General features: G+C 47.5%; 1 protein-coding gene across 3 annotated transcripts in view; it reads left to right on the top strand.

Annotated features, from left to right (window-relative positions):
• Positions 1–25,074, top strand: part of prkar1b (protein kinase, cAMP-dependent, regulatory, type I, beta) — a 207,807-nt gene that overhangs the window by 39,190 nt on the left and 143,543 nt on the right. For all 3 annotated transcript variants that reach the window (XM_042318321.1, XM_042318320.1, XM_042318322.1), the window contains one exon: positions 13,379–13,470. In XM_042318321.1, the coding sequence (XP_042174255.1) occupies positions 13,379–13,470 (92 nt within the window). The remainder of the gene's footprint in view (positions 1–13,378; positions 13,471–25,074) is intronic.

Genomic DNA, 25,074 nt, shown 5'->3' on the forward strand with positions numbered 1-25,074 from the left:
TCAATCTCAAGCAAACCCAACCAGATGGTAGTGGATGGCTCTTGCACTCAGGGCTCTAAAATGTGACCGTTTTGGTTGCATATGCTCCTAAATATTTTGCTGTGCGACCTGGTATCTGCCAGTCTTAGCAGCAGGTATCTATCAGTCTTAGCAACAGGTATCTATCAGTCTTAGCAGCAGGTATCTGCCAGTCTTAGCAGCAGGTATCTATCAGTCTTAGCAACAGGTATCTATCAGTCTTAGCAGCAGGTATCTGTCAGTCTTAGCAGCAGGTATCTGTCAGTCTTAGCAGCAGGTATCTATCAGTCTTAGCAGGTATCTGCCAGTCTTAGCAGCAGGTATCTATCAGTCTTAGCAACAGGTATCTATCAGTCTTAGCAGCAGGTATCTGCCAGTCTTAGCAGCAGGTATCTATCAGTCTTAGCAACAGGTATCTGCCAGTCTTAGCAGCAGGTGTCTATCAGTCTTAGCAACAGGTATCTATCAGTCTTAGCAGCAGGTATCTGCCAGTCTTAGCAGCAGGTATCTATCAGTCTTAGCAACAGGTATCTATCAGTCTTAGCAGCAGGTATCTGTCAGTCTTAGCAGCAGGTATCTGTCAGTCTTAGCAGCAGGTATCTGTCAGTCTTAGCAGCAGGTATCTGTCAGACTTAGCAGCAGGTATCTGTCAGTCTTAGCAGCAGGTATCTGCCAGTCTTAGCAGCAGGTATCTATCAGTCTTAGCAGCAGGTATCTGTCAGTCTTAGCAGCAGGTATCTGCCAGTCTTAGCAGCAGGTCAGTCTTAGCAGCAGGTATCTGTCAGTCTTAGCAGCAGGTATCTGTCAGTCTTAGCAGCAGGTATCTGTCAGACTTAGCAGCAGGCATCTGTCAGTCTTAGCAGCAGGTATCTGTCAGTCTTAGCAGCAGGTATCTGTCAGTCTTAGCAGCAGGCATCTGTCAGACTTAGCAGCAGGTATCTGTCAGTCTTAGCAGCGGGTATCTGTCAGTCTTAGCAGCAGGTATCTATCAGTCTTAGCAGCAGGTATCTGTCAGGCTCCAATCATGGATGAAAAACCAATAAACTAGCAAATGTTTAGGTCAGTGATTCACGCTATTTCAGGGATATATACACACACACACACACACACACACACACACACACACACACACACACACACACACACACACACACACACACACACACACACACAATCAGGGAGATAGACACACACACACAAAAATCTGTCATTTCGAGGTTGTCCTTAAAATTCCCATCAGATGATAACGAACATGCCTTTGTTTAGCTTGAGCTACAAGCGTGACGGACAAGTGTCACACATAATTCCGAGTTATGGAAGCAGATTTGAATGAAATGAGGGGTTTAACAAATTGATTGAAGGCTGGGTTCTTCAGTAAACAGCTCTTGCCTTTTCCAGCAGTAATGACATGTAGCTAGCAGACCTGGGTTAAAAAACGATGTAAAATCATTTCAAATACTATATCTATGCTTGATTGAGCTTGCCTGTTGCCATGAATCCAATAGAAGTCTAAAAATGACAAACCACACCCACCTGACACAGGCTAAACAAACGCTCGAAGCATTTGAAAGATATCAAATAGTATTTAAACCCAGGTCTGGTATCTAGACAGTACTGGATGACATGGTTCCAGACTGATAACAACACAGGCTCTACATACATCAATGGACTGAAATAACCCTCAGTCAGAGGCTAAATTGGTTTAATATCTTAGTTAATTTTTCATTCACATTTCCCAGACGAGCAACTAAGCATATTAAATGAATCCCTCTCTCATGCGTTCACATGGCTCAGCGTGTGTGTATGTGTGTGTATATGTGTGTGTGTGTTTTCTCGTCTGTCTTTATGTTTGTGTGTTTGTGTCTGGGCTTGGCACTGTGGGAACTTGGTTTTGGCTGAGTGGCGTCAGGAGGATCTCTGTGTAATCTGGGTCTCAGCACACAGGCTTTGCCCTCTCAGCTCCCAGCTCTCTGCCATCCTCTTCCTCTCCCTCTCCCTTCAACAGACTAGATACCGTTTCTACCCTTCCTCTCCCTTCAACAGACTAGATACCGTTTCTACCCTTCCTCTCCCTTCAACAGACTAGATACCGTTTCTACCCTTCCTCTCCCTTCAACAGACTAGATACTGTTTCTACCCTTCCTCTCCCTCTCCCTTCAACAGACTAGATACCGTTTCTCCCCTTCAACCGACTAGATACCGTTTCTACCCTTCCTCTCCCTTCAACAGACTAGATACCGTTTCTACCCTTCCTCTCCCTTCAACAGACTAGATACCGTTTCTACCCTTCCTCTCCCTTCAACAGACTAGATACCGTTTCTACCCTTCCTCTCCCTTCAACAGACTAGATACCGTTTCTACCCTTCCTCTCCCTTCAACAGACTAGATACCGTTTACTACCCTTCCTCTCCCTTCAACAGACTAGATACCGTTACTACCCTTCCTCTCCCTTCAACAGACTAGATACCGTTTCTACCCTTCCTCTCCCTTCAACAGACTAGATACCGTTTCTACCCTTCCTCTCCCTTCAACAGACTAGATACCGTTTCTACCCTTCCTCTCCCTTCAACAGACTAGATACCGTTTCTACCCTTCCTCTCTCTTCAACAGACTAGATACCGTTTCTACCCTTCCTCTCCCTTCAACAGACTAGATACCGTTTCTACCCTTCCTCTCCCTTCAACAGACTAGATACCGTTTCTACCCTTCCTCTCCCTCTCCCTTCAACAGACTAGATACCGTTTCTACCCTTCCTCTCCCTTCAACAGACTAGATACCGTTTCTACCCCTCCTCTCCCTCTCCCTTCAACAGACTAGATACCGTTTCTACCCTTCCTCTCCCTCTCCCTTCAACAGACTAGATACCGTTTCTACCCTTCCTCTCCCTCTCCCTTCAACAGACTAGATACCGTTTCTCCCCTTCCTCTCCCTTCAACAGACTAGATACCGTTTCTCCCATTCCTCTCCCTCTCCCTTCAACAGACTAGATACCGTTTCTCTTCCATTCCTCTCCCTTCAACAGACCCTCTCCCTTCAACAGACTAGATACCGTTTCTCCCATTCCTCTCCCTCTCCCTTCAACAGACTAGATACCGTTTCTCCCATTCCTCTCCCTCTCCCTTCAACAGACTAGATACCGTTTCTCCCATTCCTCTCCCTCTCCCTTCAACAGACTAGATACCGTTTCTCCCATTCCCTTCAACAGACCTTCCCTCTCCCTTCAACAGACTAGATACCGTTTCTCCCATTCCTCTCCCTCTCCCTTCAACAGACTAGATACCGTTTCTCCCATTCCTCTCCCTCTCCCTTCAACAGACTAGATACCGTTTCTCCCATTCCTCTCCCTCTCCCTTCAACAGACTAGATACCGTTTCTACCCTTCCTCTCCCTCTCCCTTCAACAGACTAGATACCGTTTCTACCCATTCCTCCCTCCCTTCAACAGACTAGATACCGTTTTCCTCTCCCTTCAACAGACTAGATACCGTTTCTCTACCTTCCTCTCCCTTCAACAGACTAGATACCGTTTCTACATTCCTTCCTCTCCCTTCAACAGACTAGATACCGTTTCTCCCTTCCAGACTCCTCTCTTCCTCTCCCTTCAACAGACTAGATACCGTTTCTACCCCTCCTCTCCCTCTCCTTCAACAGACTAGATACCGTTTCTACCCTTCCTCTCCCTTCAACAGACTAGATACCGTTTCTACCCTTCCTCTCCCTCTCCCTTCAACAGACTAGATACCGTTTCTACCCTTCCTCTCCCTTCAACAGACTAGATACCGTTTCTACCCTTCCTCTCCCTTCAACAGACTAGATACCGTTTCTACCCTTCCTCTCCCTTCAACAGACTAGATACCGTTTCTACCTTCCTTCCCTTCAACAGACTAGATACCGTTTCTACCCTCCCTTCCCTTCAACAGACTAGATACCGTTTTCTACCCTTCCTCTCCCTTCAACAGACTAGATACCGTTTCTACCCTTCCTCTCCCTTCAACAGACTAGATACCGTTTCTACCCTTCCTCTCCCTTCAACAGACTAGATACCGTTTCTACATTCCTTCCTCTCCCTTCAACAGACTAGATACCGTTTCTACCCTTCCTCTCCCTTCAACAGACTAGATACCGTTTCTACCCTTCCTCTCCCTTCAACAGACTAGATACCGTTTCTACCCTTCCTCTCCCTTCAACAGACTAGATACCGTTTCTACCCTTCCTCTCCCTTCAACAGACTAGATACCGTTTCTACCCTTCCTCTCCCTTCAACAGACTAGATACCGTTTCTACCCTTTCTCCCTTCAACAGACTAGATACCGTTTCTTCCTCTCCCTCTCCCTTCAACAGACTAGATACCGTTTCTTCAACAGACCCGTTTCCTCTCCCTCTCCCTTCAACAGACTAGATACCGTTTCTACCCTTCCTCTCCCTTCAACAGACTAGATACCGTTTCTCCCCCTTCCTCTCCCTTCAACAGACTAGATACCGTTTCTCCCCTCCTCTCCCTCTCCCTTCAACAGACTAGATACCGTTTCTACCCTTCCGTTTCTACCCTTCCTCTCCCTTCAACAGACTAGATACCGTTTCTACCCTTCCTCTCCCTTCAACCTTCCGTTTCTACCCTTCCTCTCCCTTCAACAGACTAGATACCGTTTCTCCCCTTCCTCTCCCTTCAACAGACTAGATACCGTTTCTCCCATTCCCCCTTCCTCTCCCTTCAACAGACTAGATACCGTTTCTACCATTCCTCTCCCTCTCCCTTCAACAGACTAGATAGCGTTTCTACCATTCCTCTCCCTTCAACAGACTAGATACCGTTTCTACCATTCCTCTCCCTTCAACAGACTAGATACCGTTTCTACCCTTCCTCTCCCTTCAACAGACTAGATACCGTTTCTACCCCTCCTCTCCCTCTCCCTTCAACAGACTAGATACCGTTTCTACCCCTCCTCTCCCTCTCCTTCAACAGACTAGATACCGTTTCTACCTTTCCTCTCCCTTCAACAGACTAGATACCGTTTCTACCATTCCTCTCCCTCTCCCTTCAACAGACTAGATACCGTTTCTACCCTTCCTCTCCCTTCAACAGACTAGATACCGTTTCTACCCTTCCTCTCCCTTCAACAGACTAGATACCGTTTCTACCCTTCCTCTCTTCCCTTCAACAGACTAGATACCGTTTCTCAACAGACCTTCCTCTCCCTTCAACAGACTAGATACCGTTTCTACCCTTCCTCTCCCTTCAACAGACTAGATACCGTTTCTTCAACAGACCCGTTTCTCCTCTCCCTCTCCCTTCAACAGACTAGATACCGTTTCTACCCTTCCTCTCCCTTCAACAGACTAGATACCGTTTCTACCCTTCCTCTCTCCTTCAACAGACTAGATACCGTTTCTACCCTTCCTCTCCCTTCAACAGACTAGATACCGTTTCTACCCTTCCTCTCCCTTCAACAGACTAGATACCGTTTCTACCCTTCCTCTCCCTCTCCCTTCAACAGACTAGATACCGTTTCTACCCTTCCTCTCCCTTCAACAGACTAGATACCGTTTCTACCCTTCCTCTCCCTTCAACAGACTAGATACCGTTTCTACCCTTCCTCTCCCTTCAACAGACTAGATACCGTTTCTACCCTTCCTCTCCCTTCAACAGACTAGATACCGTTTCTACCCTTCCTCTCCCTTCAACAGACTAGATACCGTTTCTACCCTTCCTCTCCCTTCAACAGACTAGATACCGTTTCTACCCTTCCTCTCCCTTCAACAGACTAGATACCGTTTCTACCCCTCCTCTCCCTTCAACAGACTAGATACCGTTTCTACCATTCCTTCCCTCCCCTTCCTCTCCCTTCAACCCTACAGACTAGATACCGTTTCTCCTCTTCCTCTCCCTTCAACAGACTAGATAACGTTTCTACCCTTCCTCTCCCTTCAACAGACTAGATACCGTTTCTACCCCTCCTCTCCCTTCAACAGACTAGATACCGTTTCTACCCTTCCTCTCCCTTCAACAGACTAGATACCGTTTCTCCTCTCCCTCTCCCTTCAACAGACTAGATACCGTTTCTACCCCTCCTCTCCCTTCAACAGAATAGATACCGTTTCTACCCTTCCTCTCCCTCTCCCTTCAACAGACTAGATACCGTTTCTACCCTTCCTCTCCCTTCAACAGACTAGATACCGTTTCTACCCTTCCTCTCCCTTCAACAGACTAGATACCGTTTCTACCCCTCCTCTCCCTCTCCCTTCAACAGACTAGATACCGTTTCTACCCTTCAACAGACTAGATACCGTTTCTACCCTTCCTCTCCCTTCAACAGACTAGATACCGTTTCTACCCTTCCTCTCCCTCTCCCTTCAACAGACTAGATACCGTTTCTGTTTTCTCTCTCCCTTCAACAGACTAGATACCGTTTCTACCTTTCCCCTTCAACAGACTCCTCTCCCTTCAACAGACTAGATACCGTTTCTACCCTTCCTCTCCCTTCAACAGACTAGATACCGTTTCTACCCCCTTCCTCTCCCTTCAACAGACTAGATACCGTTTCTACCCTTCCTCTCCCTCTCCCTTCAACAGACTAGATACCGTTTCTACCTTTCCTCTCCCTTCAACAGACTAGATTCCTCTTCCTCTCCCTTCAACAGACTAGATACCGTTTCTACCCTTCCTCTCCCTTCAACAGACTAGATACCGTTTCTACCCTTCCTCTCCCTTCAACAGACTAGATACCGTTTCTACCCTTCTTCTCCCTTCAACAGACTAGATACCGTTTCTACCCTTCCTCTCCCTTCAACAGACTAGATACCGTTTCTACCCTTCCTCTCCCTTCAACAGACTAGATACCGTTTCTACCCTTCCTCTCTTCTTCAACAGACTAGATACCGTTTCTACCCTTCCTCTCCCTTCAACAGACTAGATACCGTTTCTACCCTTCCTCTCCCTTCAACAGACTAGATACCGTTTCTACCCCTCCTCTCCCTCTCCCTTCAACAGACTAGATACCGTTTCTACCCTTCAACAGACTAGATACCGTTTCTACCCTTCCTCTCCCATTTGTAGACTAACAGGCTAGACTTTAGTCTATCTACTTTCAGCCTTTAAGAGGTTTGACCCTTTGTCTGTTCCCATCCGCTGCCATTCGTAAAGAGGCTAGACAGTAGACAGTTAACCCTCTCTGTGTCTATACTCTCCCAGCTTTAAAGTGGCTAGTAGGCCCTGTCTGTAAGGACTATCCCCCAACGCTCACTACTTCCAGCTCTAAAGACTCTAGTAACACTCTCTCTACACCTCTATCCATAAAGACTCTAGTACCCCCTCTCTCTACACTTCTATACAAAAATACTCTAGTAACCCTTCTCTCTACCCCTCTATCCATAAAGACTCTAGTAACCCCTCTCTCCATCCCTCTATCTATACAGCCTCTTGTAACCCTCTTTCTACACCTCAAAACATAAAGACTCTAGTGACCCTCTCTCTACTCCTCTATCCATAAAGACTCTAGTACCCCCTCTCTACACTTCTATACAAAAATACTATAGTAACCCTCTCTCTACACCTGTATCCATAAAGACTCTAGTAACCCCTCTCTCTACACCTCTATCCATAAAGACTCTAGTAAACCCTCTCTCTACACTTATATCCGTAAAGACTCTAGTAACCCTCTCTCTACACCTCTATCCATAAAGACTCTAGTAACCCTCTCTCTACCCTCTATCCATAAAGACTCTAGTAACCCCTCTATCTATAAAGACTCTAGTAACTCTCTCTCTATACCTCTATCCATAAAGACTCTAGTACCCCCTCTCTCTACACATCTATCCATAAAGACTCTAGTACCCCCTCTCTCTACACCTCTATCCATAAAGACTCTAGTAACCCTCTCTCCATAAAGACGCTTGTACCTCCTCTCTACACCTCTACCCATTAAGACTATAGTATCCCCTCTCTCTACCCTCTATCCATAAAGACTCTAGTATCCCCTCTCTCTACCCTCTATCCATAAAGACTCTAGTATCCCCTCTCTCTACCCTCTATCCATAAAGACTTGAGTAACACTCTCTCTACCCTTCTATCCATAAAGACTCTAGTAGCCCCTCTCTCTACACATCTATCCATAAAGACTCTAGTAACCCTCTCTCCACACCTCTATCCATGAAGACTCTAGTACCCCCTCTCTCTACACCTCTATCCATAAAGACTCTAGTACCCCCCCTCTCCACACCTCTATCCATGAAGACTCTAGTGACCCTTTCTCTACCCCTCTATCCATAAAGACTCTAATAACCCCTCTCTCTACACCTCTATCCATGAAGACTCTAGTAACCCCTCTCTCTTCACCTCTATCCATAAAGACTCTAGTGCCCCCTCTACACCTCTATCTATAAAGACTCTAGTAACCCCTCTATCTACACCTCTATCCATAAAGACTCTAGTGCCCCCTCTCTCTACACCTCTATCTATAAAGACTCTCGTAACCCCTCTATCTACACATTTATCTATAAAGACTCTAGGAACCCTCTCTCTACCCCTCTATCCATGAAGACTCTAGTAACCCCTCTCTCTTCACCTCTATCCATAAAGACTCTAGTGCCCCCTCTACACCTCTATCTATAAAGACTCTAGTAACCCCTCTATCTACACCTCTATCCATAAAGACTCTAGTGCCCCCTCTCTCTACACCTCTATCTATAAAGACTCTCGTAACCCCTCTATCTACACATTTATCTATAAAGACTCTAGTAACCCTCTCTCTACACCTCTATCCATGAAGAATCTAGTAACCCCTCTCTCTACACCTCTATCTATAAAGACTCTAGTAACCCCTCTCTCTACACCTCAATCCATAAAGACTCTAGTAACCCTCTCTCTACACCTCTATCCATAAAGACTCTAGTAACCCTCTCTCTACACCTCTATCTATAAAGACTCTAGTAACCCCTCTATCTACACCTCTATCCATAAAGACTCTAGTGCCCCCTCTACACCTCTATCTATAAAGACTCTAGTAACCCCTCTATCTACACCTCTATCCATAAAGACTCTAGTGCCCCCTCTCTCTACACCTCTATCTATAAAGACTCTCGTAACCCCTCTATCTACACATTTATCTATAAAGACTCTAGTAACCCTCTCTCTACACCTCTATCCATAAAGACTCTAGTAACCCCTCTCTCTACACCTCAATCCATAAAGACTCTAGTAACCCACTCTCTACCCCTCTATCTATACAGCCTCTGGTAACCCTCTCTCTATACCTCCAAACAAAAAGACTCCAGTGACCCTCTCTCTACCCCTCTATCCATCAAGACTCTAGTAACCCTCTCTCTACCCCTCTATTCATGAAGACTCTAGGAACCCTCTCTACCCTTCTATCCATAAAGACTTTAGTACCCCCTCTCTCTACACCTCTATCTATAAAGACTCTAGTAACCCTCTCTCTACCCCTCTATCCATAAAGACTCTAGTAACCCTCTCTCTACACTTCTATCCATAAAGACTCTAGTACCTCCTCTCTCTAAACCTCTATCCATAAAGACTCTAGTAAACCCTCTCTCTACACTTATATCCATAAAGACTCTAGTAACCCTCTCTCTACACTCTATCCATAAAGACTCTAGTAACCCCTCTCTCTACCTCTATCCATAAAGACTCTAGTAACCCCTCTATCTATAAAGACTCTAGTAACTCTCTCTCTATACCTCTATCCATAAAGACTCTAGTACCCCCTCTCTCTACACATCTATCCATAAAGACTCTAGTACCCCCTCTCTCTACACCTCTATCCATAAAGACTCTAGTAACCCTCTCTCCATAAAGACGCTTGTACCTCCTCTCTACACCTCTACCCATTAAGACTATAGTATCCCCTCTCTCTACCCTCTATCCATAAAGACTCTAGTATCCCCTCTCTCTACCCTCTATCCATAAAGACTCTAGTATCCCCTCTCTCTACCCTCTATCCATAAAGACTTGAGTAACACTCTCTCTACCCTTCTATCCATAAAGACTCTAGTAGCCCCTCTCTCTACACATCTATCCATAAAGACTCTAGTAACCCCTCTCTCTACACCTCTATCCATAAAGACTCTAGTACCCCCCTCTCCACACCTCTATCCATGAAGACTCTAGTGACCCTTTCTCTACCCCTCTATCCATAAAGACTCTAGTAACCCTCTCTCTACACCTCTATCCATGAAGACTCTAGTAACCCCTCTCTCTTCACCTCTATCCATAAAGACTCTAGTGCCCCCTCTACACCTCTATCTATAAAGACTCTAGTAACCCCTCTATCTACACCTCTATCCATAAAGACTCTAGTGCCCCCTCTCTCTACACCTCTATCTATAAAGACTCTCGTAACCCCTCTATCTACACATTTATCTATAAAGACTCTAGAACCCTCTCTCTACCCCTCTATCCATGAAGACTCTAGTAACCCCTCTCTCTTCACCTCTATCCATAAAGACTCTAGTGCCCCCTCTACACCTCTATCTATAAAGACTCTAGTAACCCCTCTATCTACACCTCTATCCATAAAGACTCTAGTGCCCCCTCTCTCTACACCTCTATCTATAAAGACTCTCGTAACCCCTCTATCTACACATTTATCTATAAAGACTCTAGTAACCCTCTCTCTACACCTCTATCCATGAAGAATCTAGTACCCCTCTCTCTACACCTCTATCGATAAAGACTCTAGTAACCCCACTCTCTACACCTCTATCCATAAAGACTCTACGAACCCTCTCTCTACACCTCAATCCATAAAGACTCTAGTAACCCTCTCTCTACACCTCTATCTATAAAGACTCTAGTAACCCCTCTATCTACACCTCTATCCATAAAGACTCTAGTGCCCCCTCTACACCTCTATCTATAAAGACTCTAGTAACCCCTCTATCTACACCTCTATCCATAAAGACTCTAGTGCCCCTCTCTCTACACCTCTATCTATAAAGACTCTCGTAACCCCTCTATCTACACATTTATCTATAAAGACTCTAGTAACCCTCTCTCTACACCTCTATCCATGAAGACTCTAGTAACCCCTCTCTCTACACCTCAATCCATAAAGACTCTAGTAACCCACTCTCTACCCCTCTATCTATACAGCCTCTGGTAACCCTCTCTCTACACCTCCAAACAAAAAGACTCCAGTGACCCTCTCTCTACCCCTCTATCCATCAAGACTCTAGTAACCCTCTCTCTACCCTTCTATCCATAGACTTTAGTACCCCCTCTCTCTACACCTCTATCTATAAAGACTCTAGTAACCCTCTCTCTACCCCTCTATCCATAAAGACTCTAGTAACCCTCTCTCTACACTTCTATCCATAAAGACTCTAGTACCTCCTCTCTCTACACCTCTATCTATAAAGACTCTAGTAACCCTCTCTCTACACCTCTATCCATAAAGACTCTAGTAACCCTCTCTCTACACTTCTATCCATAAAGACTCTAGTAGCCCCTCTCTCTACACCTCTATCCATAAAGACTCTAGTACCTCTCTCTCTACACCTCTATCCATAAAGACTAGTACCCCTCTCTCTACACCTCTATCGATAAAGACTCTAGTAACCCCACTCTCTACACCTCTATCCATAAAGACTCTACGAACTCTCTCTCTACACCTCTATCCATAAAGACTCTAGTAACCCTCTCTCTACACCTCTATCCATAAAGACTCTAGTAACCCTCTCTCTACACCTCTATCCATAAAGACTCTAGTAACCCCTTTATCTATAAAGACTCGAGTAACCCTCTCTCTACACCTCTATCCATAAAGACTCTAGTACCCCTCTCTCTACACCTCTATCCATAAAGACTCTAGTAACCCCTCTCTCTACACCTCTATCCATAAAGACTCTAGTAACCCTCTCTCTACACCTCTATCCATAAAGACTAATTTACCCCTTTCTCCACCCTCTTTCCATAAAGACTCTAGTAACCCCTCTCTACCCCTCTATCCATAAAGACTCTAGTAACCCTCTCTCTACACCTCTATCCATAAAGAGTATTGCCTCTCTCTTTGGAGCAAATGGTCTATTTCCAGCATTCCAGATGGTTGATAGAGACTACAGAGGGTTGATGTCAGTCGTGTACTGCAGTGGCCTCATGAATGTTTCAGCCAGTCTGCTGCTGTTGTAGTTGTGGTCCTCTTCATGGTGAGCCATCTGTTGCTTTAAGTTAATTACAGCCTACAGACTGCTGCTTCCCTCAGAGCATTGATGCTGTCTTTCTTACAGTGCTATCTCCTTCTCTCTCCCACTGGCATCTCTTTGATTCTGTTTTGCTATAGTTCTCTCTCTCTCTTCCTCTCTCTCTCTCTCTTTCTCCCTCTCCCTCTCTCCCTCTCTCTCTCTCCCCTTCGCTCTCTCTCTCTCCTCCCTCTTTCTCTCTCTCTCTCCCTTTCACTCTCTCTTTCTCCCTCTCCCTCTCTCTCCTTCTCTCTCCCTCTCCCTCTCTCTCTCTCTCTCTCTCTCCTCTCTCTCTCTTCTTCTCCCTTCTCCCTCTCCCCTCTCTCTCTCTCTCTCTCTCTCTCTCTCTTCTCTCTCTCTCTCCCTTTCACTCTCTCTTTCTCTCTCTTCCTCTCTCTCTCTTCTCTCTCCCTCTCCCTCTCTCTCTCTCTCTCTCTCTCTCTCTCTCTTCCTCTCTCCCTCTCTCCCTCTCTCTCTCTCTCTCTCTCTCTCTCTCTCTCTCTCTCTCTCTCTCTCTCTCTCTCTCTTCTCCCCACGGTAACACATCTGCAGAGCTCAGAGCTCTAAGTTTTTCTCCCTAGAACATCTTTCCTTAAATACAGAGGCAGTAGTCTTTGTAGTGGGCTCTGAGGAAATGTGGCTGGCCCGCATCATTCTCCCAAACAGTCCTTTGGTTCAGACGTGGACATGAAAATGCATGTTTTATGAATGAGCACATGGCCTCGTGACCTCACAGCGAAGGGCTGCACACGCGCACGCACACACACGCACGCGCACGCACACACACGCACGCACACACACACGTACGTACACTGATCTGAGTCAAACAGATGGGTTGCATTCCATTATGTACAGACAGTTGTGTTTATTTAAAATATGCTGTAATGTGCTTAAATCTGTGCATTGAGCTATGATGATGTATGTGCATGTGCCTGGCTTCATGTGTACAGCTCTAGTGTTTACTTTTCTTTTCAATGAAGGGTTTTTGGGGAACTTTTAAAAAACCTTTTTAGCCATGTAGACATGGCAGATAGGAAAGACAATGTGTACACTATTAAATGGAATTCAATCAATTGTATTGATGCCCATCAATTCCACTGTCTGTGATGAAGGTGCTGAAGTCTGGTTCCTGTTTGAGAGACCATGATGTTTGCTATGTTGTTCCTCAGGTGATTCCTAAAGACTACAAGACCATGACTGCTCTGGCCAAGGCCATCTCCAAGAACGTGCTGTTTGCTCACCTCGACGACAACGAAAGGAGGTAAGAACCACAAATCATAATCCAACTGACCCAAGATCAGTGTCTAGAGACGACTTCATCCTAGTTAAAACACAGTAGTGACCGAGTGACTGAGTGAGAGAGCGACATTGTGTGTGTGAGCTAATCATAAAGAGGCCTTTTGTTGTGGTTGAGCAGTTTTCCCGTGTGGCCACAGTGGGCCAGTGTAGTCTGCAGTGCTGCTGGGTTGAAACAGGTCAGAAGTGGTGAGAAGAGGGGCAGGCAGACACTGGGCAGAGGGGCGAGGGGTACGGAGAGAGAGAGGGGGGCATGCCGGAGGGAAAATTGACTGCCTGGTGCCGCCCTCTCCTGTGTGTGTGTGTACGCTGTTGTTGTCGATCGCCATGGCAACCAATCCCCCAAAAAGGCAGGCAGTGTGGATGTTTGACAGTAATCTAAAGTGTGTTGAAATGTTGGTGGGGTGCGGGGTTGGAATTGGGTTACTCGGAACGACACGATTCGCCACGGCTCTGAGAGAGGGTCTGAGGCTGTGGGGTTTGACAAACACAAAACAGCAACAACAAATCAAATCAAACTTTATTTGTCACATGCCTTTACCATGAAATGCTGACTTACAAGCCCTTAATCAACCAACACTGCAGTTCAAGAAAGAGTTAAGAGTTTATTTACCAAATTAACTAAAGTAAAATATAATAGTAACACAATAAAATGAGAATAAGGAGACTATATATAGGGGGTACCAGTACCAAGGTAAAGTGGTAATAAACAGATCATAAACAACGAGTAGCAGCAGTGTTAGAACAAATGGAGGGGACGGGGTCAATGTGTAAATAGTCCGGTGGACATTTGATGAGCTGTTCAGCAGTCTTTTGGCTCGGTGACAGAAGCTGTTAAGGAGCCTTTTGGTCCTAGACTTGGCGCTCCGGTACCGCTTGTCAGAGAGAGAGAGAGAGATTCATTAATCCCTCCATCCCTCCCCTTCACCCCATCTCTTCTCTCTTCCTCTCTCTTTCCTTCTTTCTCTATCCCTCTATCCATCCCTCCCCTTCACCCCATCTCTTCTCTCTTCCTCTCTCTTTCCTTCTTTCTCTATCCCTCTATCCATCCTCCCTATCTATCCTCCCTATCTCTCCACCCCTCCTCCATCCCACCCCACCCCTACTATTCACTTCTCTTCCCTCCCTATCTCTCCACCCCTCCTCCATCCCACCCCACCCCTACTATTCACTCTCTTCCCTCCCTATCTCTCCACCCCTCCTCCATCCCACCCCACCCCTACTATTCACTCTCTTCCCTCCCTATCTCTCCACCCCTCCTCCATCCCACCCCACCCCTACTATTCACTCTCTTCCCTCCCTATCTCTCCACCCCTCCTCCATCCCACCCCACCCCTCTCCACCCCTCCTCCTACCCCACCCCTACTATTCACTCTCTTCCCTCCCTATCTCTCCACCCCTCCTCCATCCCACCCCACCCCTACTATTCACTCTCTTCCCTCCCTATCTCTCCACCCCTCCTCCATCCTCCACCCCTCCTCCCCACCCCCCCTACTATTCACTCTCTTCCCTCCCTATCTCTCCACCCCTCCTCCATCCCACCCCACCCCTACTATTCACTCTCTTCCCTCCCTATCTCTCCACCCCTCCTCCATCCCACCCCACCCCTACTATTCACTCTCTTCCCTCCCTATCTCTCCACCCCTCCTCCATCCCACCCCACCCCTACTATTCATCTCTCTCTTCCCTCCCTATCTCTCCACCCCTCCTCCATCCCACCCCACCCCTACTATTCACTCTCTTCCCTCCCTATCTCTCCACCCCTCCTCCATCCCACCCCACCCCTACTATTCACTCCCTCTTCCCTCCCTATCTCTCCACCCCTCCTCCATCCCACCCCACCCCTACTATTCACTCTCTTCCCTCCCCATCCCACCCCACCCCTACTATTCACTCTCTTCTCTCCACCCCTCCTCCATCCCACCCCTCCTCCCCCACCCCTACTATTCACTCTTCCTCCCTATCCTCCACCCCCCTATCCCTCCACCCCTCCTCCATCCCACCCCACCCCTACTATTCACTCTCTTCCCTCCCTATCTCTCCACCCCTCCTCCATTCCCACCCCACCCCTACTATTCACTCTCTTCCCTCCCTATCTCTCCACCCCTCCTCCATCCCACCCCACCCCTACTATTCACTCTCTTCCCTCCCTATCTCTCCACCCCTCCTCCATCCCACCCCACCCCTACTATTCACCTCCCTTCCCTCTCCTACCCCTCTCACTCTCTTCCCTCCCTATCTCTCCACCCCTCCTCCATCCCACCCCACCCCTACTATTCACTCTCTTCCCTCCCTATCTCTCCACCCCTCCTCCATCCCACCCCACCCCTACTATTCACTCTCTTCCCTCCCTATCCCTCCACCCCTCCTCCATCCCACCCCACCCCTACTATTCACTCTCTTCCCTCCCTATCCCTCCACCCCTCCTCCATCCCTTCCTTCCTTCCTAATCTCCAGGCCAGTACTGTGGAAAACATCTCAGGTGGCTCCCTCCCTCCCTCCCCTCTCTCCCTCTTTGCTCTGGACAGCAGCCTGAATACTGGTTCATTGCCGGGGAGAATCCATTAGCTCTGTATCCCAGGCTGCATCCACAGAACAGCAGGGAAAACCTCTCCCCCTTCACCCCTCGATTCTAGCCTCCCGACGGTCCCAGGGAGAAAACACAAAACACACCTTTTTCCATTCTTTCGTCAGCTGGTAATTTACTGCGCTCCCCACTTCTTGGCACAGGGCTTCAGTCTGATTGCACGTCAGTGTTGTTGCAACCAGCCGACAGTTTGCCCAGCAGTGGCAGGCAGAGAAGAAACATGTGATATCATAGAATCACACAGGCAGAAGTACACTGTAGTAGAGACCTTGGTTCAAGTAGTACTTGTTTCCTTGAAAATAATCTGAGCATTTGATTATGTCTTCCTGGAGTGACAGATGGGAGAGGTTTGCACTTTTGGGTCTACACCCTTAGTTCAGTTGTGTCAGGCAAGCTCAGAAAAGCGCAGTGAAGTATTTTAAATAAATAAAATACTATTTGAACCCAGGCCTGATGTAGTCACTTAAATCTAGTGCTTGGGTGGCTGATACGGAGGCTTAGGGTTACATTGGCACCGGACCATAAACTTGCCTTGTTTTAATGTATACAAGACCTGTTGGCATGACCAGACCATACATGACCACACAGCCCCAGAGGAGACCGTATATGATTCTGAATTTATATGACTGGCTGTCGTGTTCATGTAGCGGCTACAGAGACGGGCCGTCAGCGACAGACAGACAGACAGACAAACAGACAGACAGACAGACAGACAGACAGACAGACAGACAGACAGACAGACAGACAGACAGACAGACAGACAGACAGACAGACAGACAGACAGACAGAACAGCATGGTGTCTGATTAGACAGACAGACAGACAGACAGACAGGCCGACAGACAGGCCGACAGACAGACAGACAGACAGACAGACAGACAGACAGACAGACAGACAGACAGACAGACAGAAAGACAGGCCGACAGGCAGAACAGCATGGTGTCTGATTAGACAGACAGACAGACAGACAGACAGGCCGACAGACAGACAGGCCGACAGGCAGAACAGCATGGTGTCTGATTAGACAGACAGACAGACAGACAGACAGACAGACAGACAGACAGACAGACAGACAGACAGACAGACAGACAGACAGACAGACAGACAGGCTGACAGACAGGCCGACAGACAGACAGGCCGACAGGCAGAACAGCATGGTGTCTGATTAGACAGACAGACAGACAGGCCGACAGACATGCCAACAGGCAGAACAGCATGGTGTCTGATTAGACAGACAGACAGACAGACAGACAGGCCGACAGACATGCCGACAGGCAGAACAGCATGGTGTCTGATTAGACAGACAGGCCGACAGACAGACAGACAGACAGAACAGCATGGTGTCTGATTAGACAGACAGACAGACAGGCCGACAGACAGACAGACAGACAGGCCGACAGACAGACAGACAGACAGACAGACAGACAGACAGACAGACAGACAGACAGACAGACAGACAGGCCGACAGACATGCCGACAGGCAGAACAGCATGGTGTCTGATTAGAGAGACAGAGAGACAGACAGACAGACAGGCAGAACAGCATGGTGTCTGATTAGACAGACAGACAGACAGGCCGACAGACAGAACAGCATGGTGTCTGATTAGACAGACAGACAGACAGACAGACAGACAGACAGACAGACAGACAGACAGACAGACAGACAGACAGACAGACAGGCCGACAGACATGCCGACAGGCAGAACAGCATGGTGTCTGATTAGCTCATGTCTGAGTGATGGGGTGTAACGATGATGACAGGTCAGGATTATGTGTGATCAGCCGGACGGCGGAAGCTGTGACTTGGCGTTAGTTTAGCTCTGACAGGGCCGTGCTGAGTCCAACTCCCTCAGCCTTCAGCTGATGCGCTCAGTCACATTGAAGTTCCATTACCATAGTTTTGTGGTTGACACGTGACAAACTTCCACAATTTGTTCCTCTTGAATCTAGTCATACCACTTGTATGAAACACTGTTGTTCAAAACCAATAGGCCTAAAGTACAATTTGTATACGCTTTCTAAATGAGCCAGAGATGTCTGGGGCTGACGTAGATGGGCAGATGGTCTGTGATGGTCAGTGCTGGCGTGCCCTCTCTGGAGTGTCTGTCCATGTCTGGTGTTGCTGAGCTGAGAGGCTGTTGTCAATGACAGATGGGCCCTGATTGGCTAGAGTTGTTGGTTCCAAGGCTGTTGCTATGGCAAGGCTGTTCCAACATCTCAGACACTCTGGACCCACTCCAAAATACATACCGCCCCAACAGATCCACAGATGACACAATTTCAACTGTACTCCACACTGCCCTCACCCACATAGACAAATTGAATACCTATGTAAGAGTGCTGTTCATTGACTACAGCTCCGCATTCAACACCATAGTGCCCTCCAAACTCATCACTAAGCTCAGGACCCTGGGACTAAACAACACTGCAACTGGATCCTGGACTTCCTGACGGGCCGCCCCCTGCTGGTGAGGGTAGGCAACAGCACATCCCCCATCAACACAGGGGCCCTCAGGGGTGTGCGTGCTTAGTCCCACGACTGCGTGGTTGAACACCATCATCAAGTTTGCTGACGACGTGAAGGTGGTAGGAGGGGTCACTGACGAGGAAGAGGTCAGAGGGATCACTGATGAGGAAGAGGTCAGAGGAAGACATGGCAGTGTGCTGACGACGTGAAGGTGGTAGGAGGGATCACTGACGAGGAAGAGGTTAGAGGGATCACTGATGAGGAAGAGGTCAGAGGAAGACATGGCAGTGTGCTGATGACGTGAAGGTGGTAGGAGGGATCACTGACGAGGAAGAGGTCAGAGGGAGACATGGCAGTGTGCTGACGACGTGAAGGTGGTAGGAGGGATCACTGACGAGGAAGAGGTCAGAGGGAGACATGGCAGTGTGCTGACGACGTGAAGGTGGTAGGAGGGATCACTGACGAGGAAGAGGTCAGAGGGAGACATGGCAGTGTGCTGACGACGTGAAGGTGGTAGGAGGGATCACTGACGAGGAAGAGGTCAGAGGGATCACTGACGAGGAAGAGGTCAGAGGGAGACATGGCAGTGTGCTGACGACGTGAAGGTGGTAGGAGGGATCACTGACGAGGAAGAGGTTAGAGGGATCACTGATGAGGAAGAGGTCAGAGGAAGACATGGCAGTGTGCTGATGACGTGAAGGTGGTAGGAGGGATCACTGACGAGGAAGAGGTCAGAGGGAGACATGGCAGTGTGCTGACGACGTGAAGGTGGTAGGAGGGATCACTGACGAGGAAGAGGTTAGAGGGATCACTGATGAGGAAGAGGTCAGAGGAAGACATGGCAGTGTGCTGACGACGTGAAGGTGGTAGGAGGGATCACTGACGAGGAAGAGGTCAGAGGGAGACATGGCAGTGTGCTGACGACGTGAAGGTGGTAGGAGGGATCACTGACGAGGAAGAGGTCAGAGGGAGACATGGCAGTGTGCTGACAGGACAACAACCTCTCCCACAACGTCAGCAAGACAAAGGATCTGATCGTGGACTACAGGAAACAGAGGGGTTAACACGCCCCGTCCGTATCGATGGGGCTGTAGTGGAGCGGGTCGAGAGCAAATTCCTCGGTGTCCATATCACTAAGGAATTAACAGGTCCACACACACACAACGCAGTTGTGAAGAGGGCACGACAGAGCCTTTTCTCCCTCAGGAGGCTGAAAAGATTCAGCATGGGCGTTCAGATCCTCAAAAAGTTATACAGCTGCACCATTGAGAGCATCTTGACTGGCTGCATCACCGCTTGGTACAGCAACTGCAAGGCAATACAGAGGATAGTGGATACGGCCCAGTACATCACTGGGGCTGAGCTCCCTGCCATCCAGGACCTCTATACCAGGCGGTGCCAGATGAAGGCCCTAAAAATGTTAAAAGACTCCAGCCACCCAAGTCATAGAATCTTCTCTCTGCTTCCGCATGGCAAGCGGTACCAGTGCACCAAGTGTGGAACCCACAACACAGTGAACAGCTTCTACCCCCAAGCCATGAGACTGCTAAACAAGACTGCTGAACAAGACTGCTAAACAAGACTGCTGAACAAGACTGCTGAACAAGACTGCTGAACAGGACTCTACCCACACACTCACACATACTGGACTCTACCCACAGGGTAGCCTAGTGGTTAGAGTGTTGGACTAGTAACCGAAAGGTTGCAAGTTCATATCCCCGAGCTGACAAGGTACAAATCTGTCGTTCTGCCCCTGAACAGGCAGTTAACCCACTGTTCCTAGGCCGTCATTGAAAATAAGAATTTGTTCTTAACGGACTTGCCTAGTTCAATAAAGGTAAAATGTGAAAATTTAAAAAACATACTGGACTCTACCCACATGCTCACACATACTGGACTCTACCCACATGCTCACACACACTGGACTCTACCCACATGCTCACACACACTGGACTCTACCCACATGCTCACACACCCTGGACTCTACCCACATGCTCACACACACTGGACTCTACCCACATGCTCACACACACTGGACTCTACCCACATGCTCACACACACTGGACTCTACCCACATGCTCACACATACTGGACTCTACCCACATGCTCACACAAACTGGACTCCACACACTGGACTCTACCCACATGCTCACACACACTGGACTCTACCCACATGCTCACACACACTGGACTCTACCCACATGCTCACACACACTGGACTCTACCCACATGCTCACACACACTGGTCTCTACCCACATGCTCACACATACTGGACTCTACCCACATGCTCACACATACTGGACTCTACCCACACGCTCACACATACTGGACTCTACCCACATGCTCACACATACTGGACTCTACCCACATGCTCACACAAACTGGACTCTACCCACATGCTCACACATACTGCACTCTACCCACATGCTCACACATACTGGACTCTACCCACATGCTCACACACACTGGACTCTACCCACATGCTCACACACACTGGACTCTACCCACATGCTCACACACACTGGACTCTACCCACATGCTCACACACACTGGACTCTACCCACATGCTCACACACACTGGACTCTACCCACATGCTCACACACACTGGACTCTACCCACATGCTCACACACACTGGACTCTACCCACATGCTCACACATACTGGACTCTACCCACATACTGGACTCTACCCACATGCTCACACAAACTGGACTCCACACACTGGACTCTACCCACATGCTCACACACACTGGACTCTACCCACATGCTCACACACACTGGACTCTACCCACATGCTCACACACACTGGACTCTACCCACATGCTCACACACACTGGACTCTACCCACATGCTCACACATACTGGACTCTACCCACACGCTCACACATACTGGACTCTACCCACACGCTCACACATACTGGACTCTACCCACATGCTCACACAAACTTACACTGACACTCCAACACACACATAACATGTTCACACATGCATACTGATGCCCACACACACACACACACACACACACACACACACACACACACACACACACACACGCGCGCGCACACACTTTCACACTCACCACATGCTGCTATTGCCTATTATCTATCCTGCACATTGACTCAGTACTGGTACTCCCTGTATATAGACATGCTATTACCTGGTAGCGCTGCACATTGACTCAGTACTGGTACTCCCTGTATATAGTCATGTTATTACCTGGTAGCCCTGCACATTGACTCAGTACTGGTACTCCCTGTATATAGTCATGTTATTACCTGGTAGCCCTGCACATTGACTCAGTACTGGTACTCCTGTATATAGACATGTTATTACCTGGTAGCCCTGCACATTGACTCAGTACTGGTACTCCCTGTATATAGTCATGTTATTACCTGGTAGCCCTGCACATTGACTCAGTACTGGTACTCCCTGTATATAGTCATGTTATTACCTGGTAGCCCTGCACATTGACTCAGTACTGGTACTCCCTGTATATAGACATGTTATTACCTGGTAGCGCTGCACATTGACTCAGTACTGGTACTCCCTGTATATAGTCATGTTATTACCTGGTAGCGCTGCACATTGACTCAGTACTGGTACTCCCTGTATATAGTCATGTTATTACCTGGTAGCCCTGCACATTGACTCAGTACTGGTACTCCCTGTATATAGTCATGTTATTACCTGGTAGCGCTGCACATTGACTCAGTACTGGTACTCCTGTATATAGACATGTTATTACCTGGTAGCCCTGCACATTGACTCAGTACTGGTACTCCCTGTATATAGTCATGTTATTACCTGGTAGCGCTGCACATTGACTCAGTACTGGTACTCCTGTATATAGTCATGTTATTACCTGGTAGCCCTGCACATTGACTCAGTACTGGTACTCCCTGTATATAGACATGTTATTACCTGGTAGCGCTGCACATTGACTCAGTACTGGTACTCCCTGTATATAGACATGTTATTACCTGGTAGCGCTGCACATTGACTCAGTACTGGTACTCCCTGTATATAGACATGTTATTACCTGGTAGCCCTGCACATTGACTCAGTACTGGTACTCCCTGTATATAGTCATGTTATTACCTGGTAGCCCTGCACATTGACTCAGTACTGGTACTCCCTGTATATAGTCATGTTATTACCTGGTAGCGCTGCACATTGACTCAGTACTGGTACTCCCTGTATATAGTCATGTTATTACCTGGTAGCGCTGCACATTGACTCAGTACTGGTACTCCCTGTATATAGTCATGTTATTACCTGGTAGCCCTGCACATTGACTCAGTACTGGTACTCCCTGTATATAGACATGTTATTACCTGGTAGCGCTGCACATTGACTCAGTACTGGTACTCCCTGTATATAGTCATGTTATTACCTGGTAGCGCTGCACATTGACTCAGTACTGGTACTCCCTGTATATAGACATGTTATTACCTGGTAGCGCTGCACATTGACTCAGTACTGGTACTCCCTGTATATAGTCATGTTATTACCTGGTAGCCCTGCACATTGACTCAGTACTGGTACTCCCTGTATATAGTCATGTTATTACCTGGTAGCCCTGCACATTGACTCAGTACTGGTACTCCTGTATATAGACATGCTATTACCTGGTAGCGCTGCACATTGACTCAGTACTGGTACTCCCTGTATATAGTCATGTTATTATCTGGTAGCGCTGCACATTGACTCAGTACTGGTACTCCCTGTATATAGACATGTTATTACCTGGTAGCGCTGCACATTGACTCAGTACTGGTACTCCCTGTATATAGTCATGTTATTACCTGGTAGCGCTGCACATTGACTCAGTGCTGGTACTCCCTGTATATAGTCATGTTATTACCTGGTAGCGCTGCACATTGACTCAGTACTGGTACTCCTGTATATATTCATGTTATTACCTGGTAGCCCTGCACATTGACTCAGTACTGGTACTCCCTGTATATAGACATGTTATTACCTGGTAGCGCTGCACATTGACTCAGTACTGGTACTCCTGTATATAGACATGTTATTACCTGGTAGCCCTGCACATTGACTCAGTACTGGTACTCCCTGTATATAGACATGTTATTACCTGGTAGCGCTGCACATTGACTCAGTACTGGTACTCCCTGTATATAGTCATGTTATTACCTGGTAGCGCTGCACATTGATTCAGTACTGGTACTCCCTGTATATAGACATGTTATTACCTGGTAGCCCTGCACATTGACTCAGTACTGGTACTCCCTGTATATAGACATGTTATTACCTGGTAGCGCTGCACATTGACTCAGTACTGGTACTCCCTGTATATAGACATGTTATTACCTGGTAGCCCTGCACATTGACTCAGTACTGGTACTCCCTGTATATAGACATGTTATTACCTGGTAGCGCTGCACATTGACTCAGTACTGGTACTCCCTGTATATAGACATGTTATTACCTGACTCAGTAGCCCTGCACATTGACTCAGTACTGGTACTCCCTGTATATAGTCATGTTATTACCTGGTAGCGCTGCACATTGACTCAGTACTGGTACTCCCTGTATATAGTCATGTTATTACCTGGTAGCGCTGCACATTGACTCAGTACTGGTACTCCTGTATATAGACATGTTATTACCTGGTAGCGCTGCACATTGACTCAGTACTGGTACTCCCTGTATATAGTCATGTTATTACCTGGTAGCGCTGCACATTGACTCAGTACTGGTACTCCTGTATATAGACATGTTATTACCTGGTAGCGCTGCACATTGACTCAGTACTGGTACTCCCTGTATATAGACATGTTATTACCTGGTAGCCCTGCACATTGACTCAGTACTGGTACTCCCTGTATATAGTCATGTTATTACCTGGTAGCCCTGCACATTGACTCAGTACTGGTACTCCCTGTATATAGACATGTTATTACCTGGTAGCCCTGCACATTGACTCAGTACTGGTACTCCCTGTATATAGTCATGTTATTACCTGGTAGCCCTGCACATTGACTCAGTACTGGTACTCCCTCATGTTATTACCTAGCCCTGCACATTGACTCAGTATACTCCCTGTATATAGTCATGTTATTACCTGGTAGCCCTGCACATTGACTCAGTACTGGTACTCCCTGTATATAGTCATGTTATTACCTGGTAGCGCTGCACATTGACTCAGTACTGGTACTCCCTGTATATAGTCATGTTATTATAGCCCTGCACATTGACTCAGTACTGGTACTCCTGTATATAGTCATGTTATTACCTGGTAGCGCTGCTGCACATTGACATTGACTCAGTACTGGTACTCCTGTATATAGTCATGTTATTACCTGGTAGCCCTGCACATTGACTCAGTACTGGTACTCCCTGTATATAGACATGTTATTACCTGGTAGCCCTGCACATTGACTCAGTACTGGTACTCCCTGTATATAGTCATGTTATTACCTGGTAGCCCTGCACATTGACTCAGTACTGGTACTCCCCATGTTATTACCTGGTAGCCCTGCACATTACAC

This window comes from Oncorhynchus tshawytscha, unplaced genomic scaffold (genome assembly GCF_018296145.1).
Source record: "Oncorhynchus tshawytscha isolate Ot180627B unplaced genomic scaffold, Otsh_v2.0 Un_scaffold_2590_pilon_pilon, whole genome shotgun sequence".
In the NCBI taxonomy this organism is placed as follows: domain Eukaryota; kingdom Metazoa; phylum Chordata; class Actinopteri; order Salmoniformes; family Salmonidae; genus Oncorhynchus; species Oncorhynchus tshawytscha.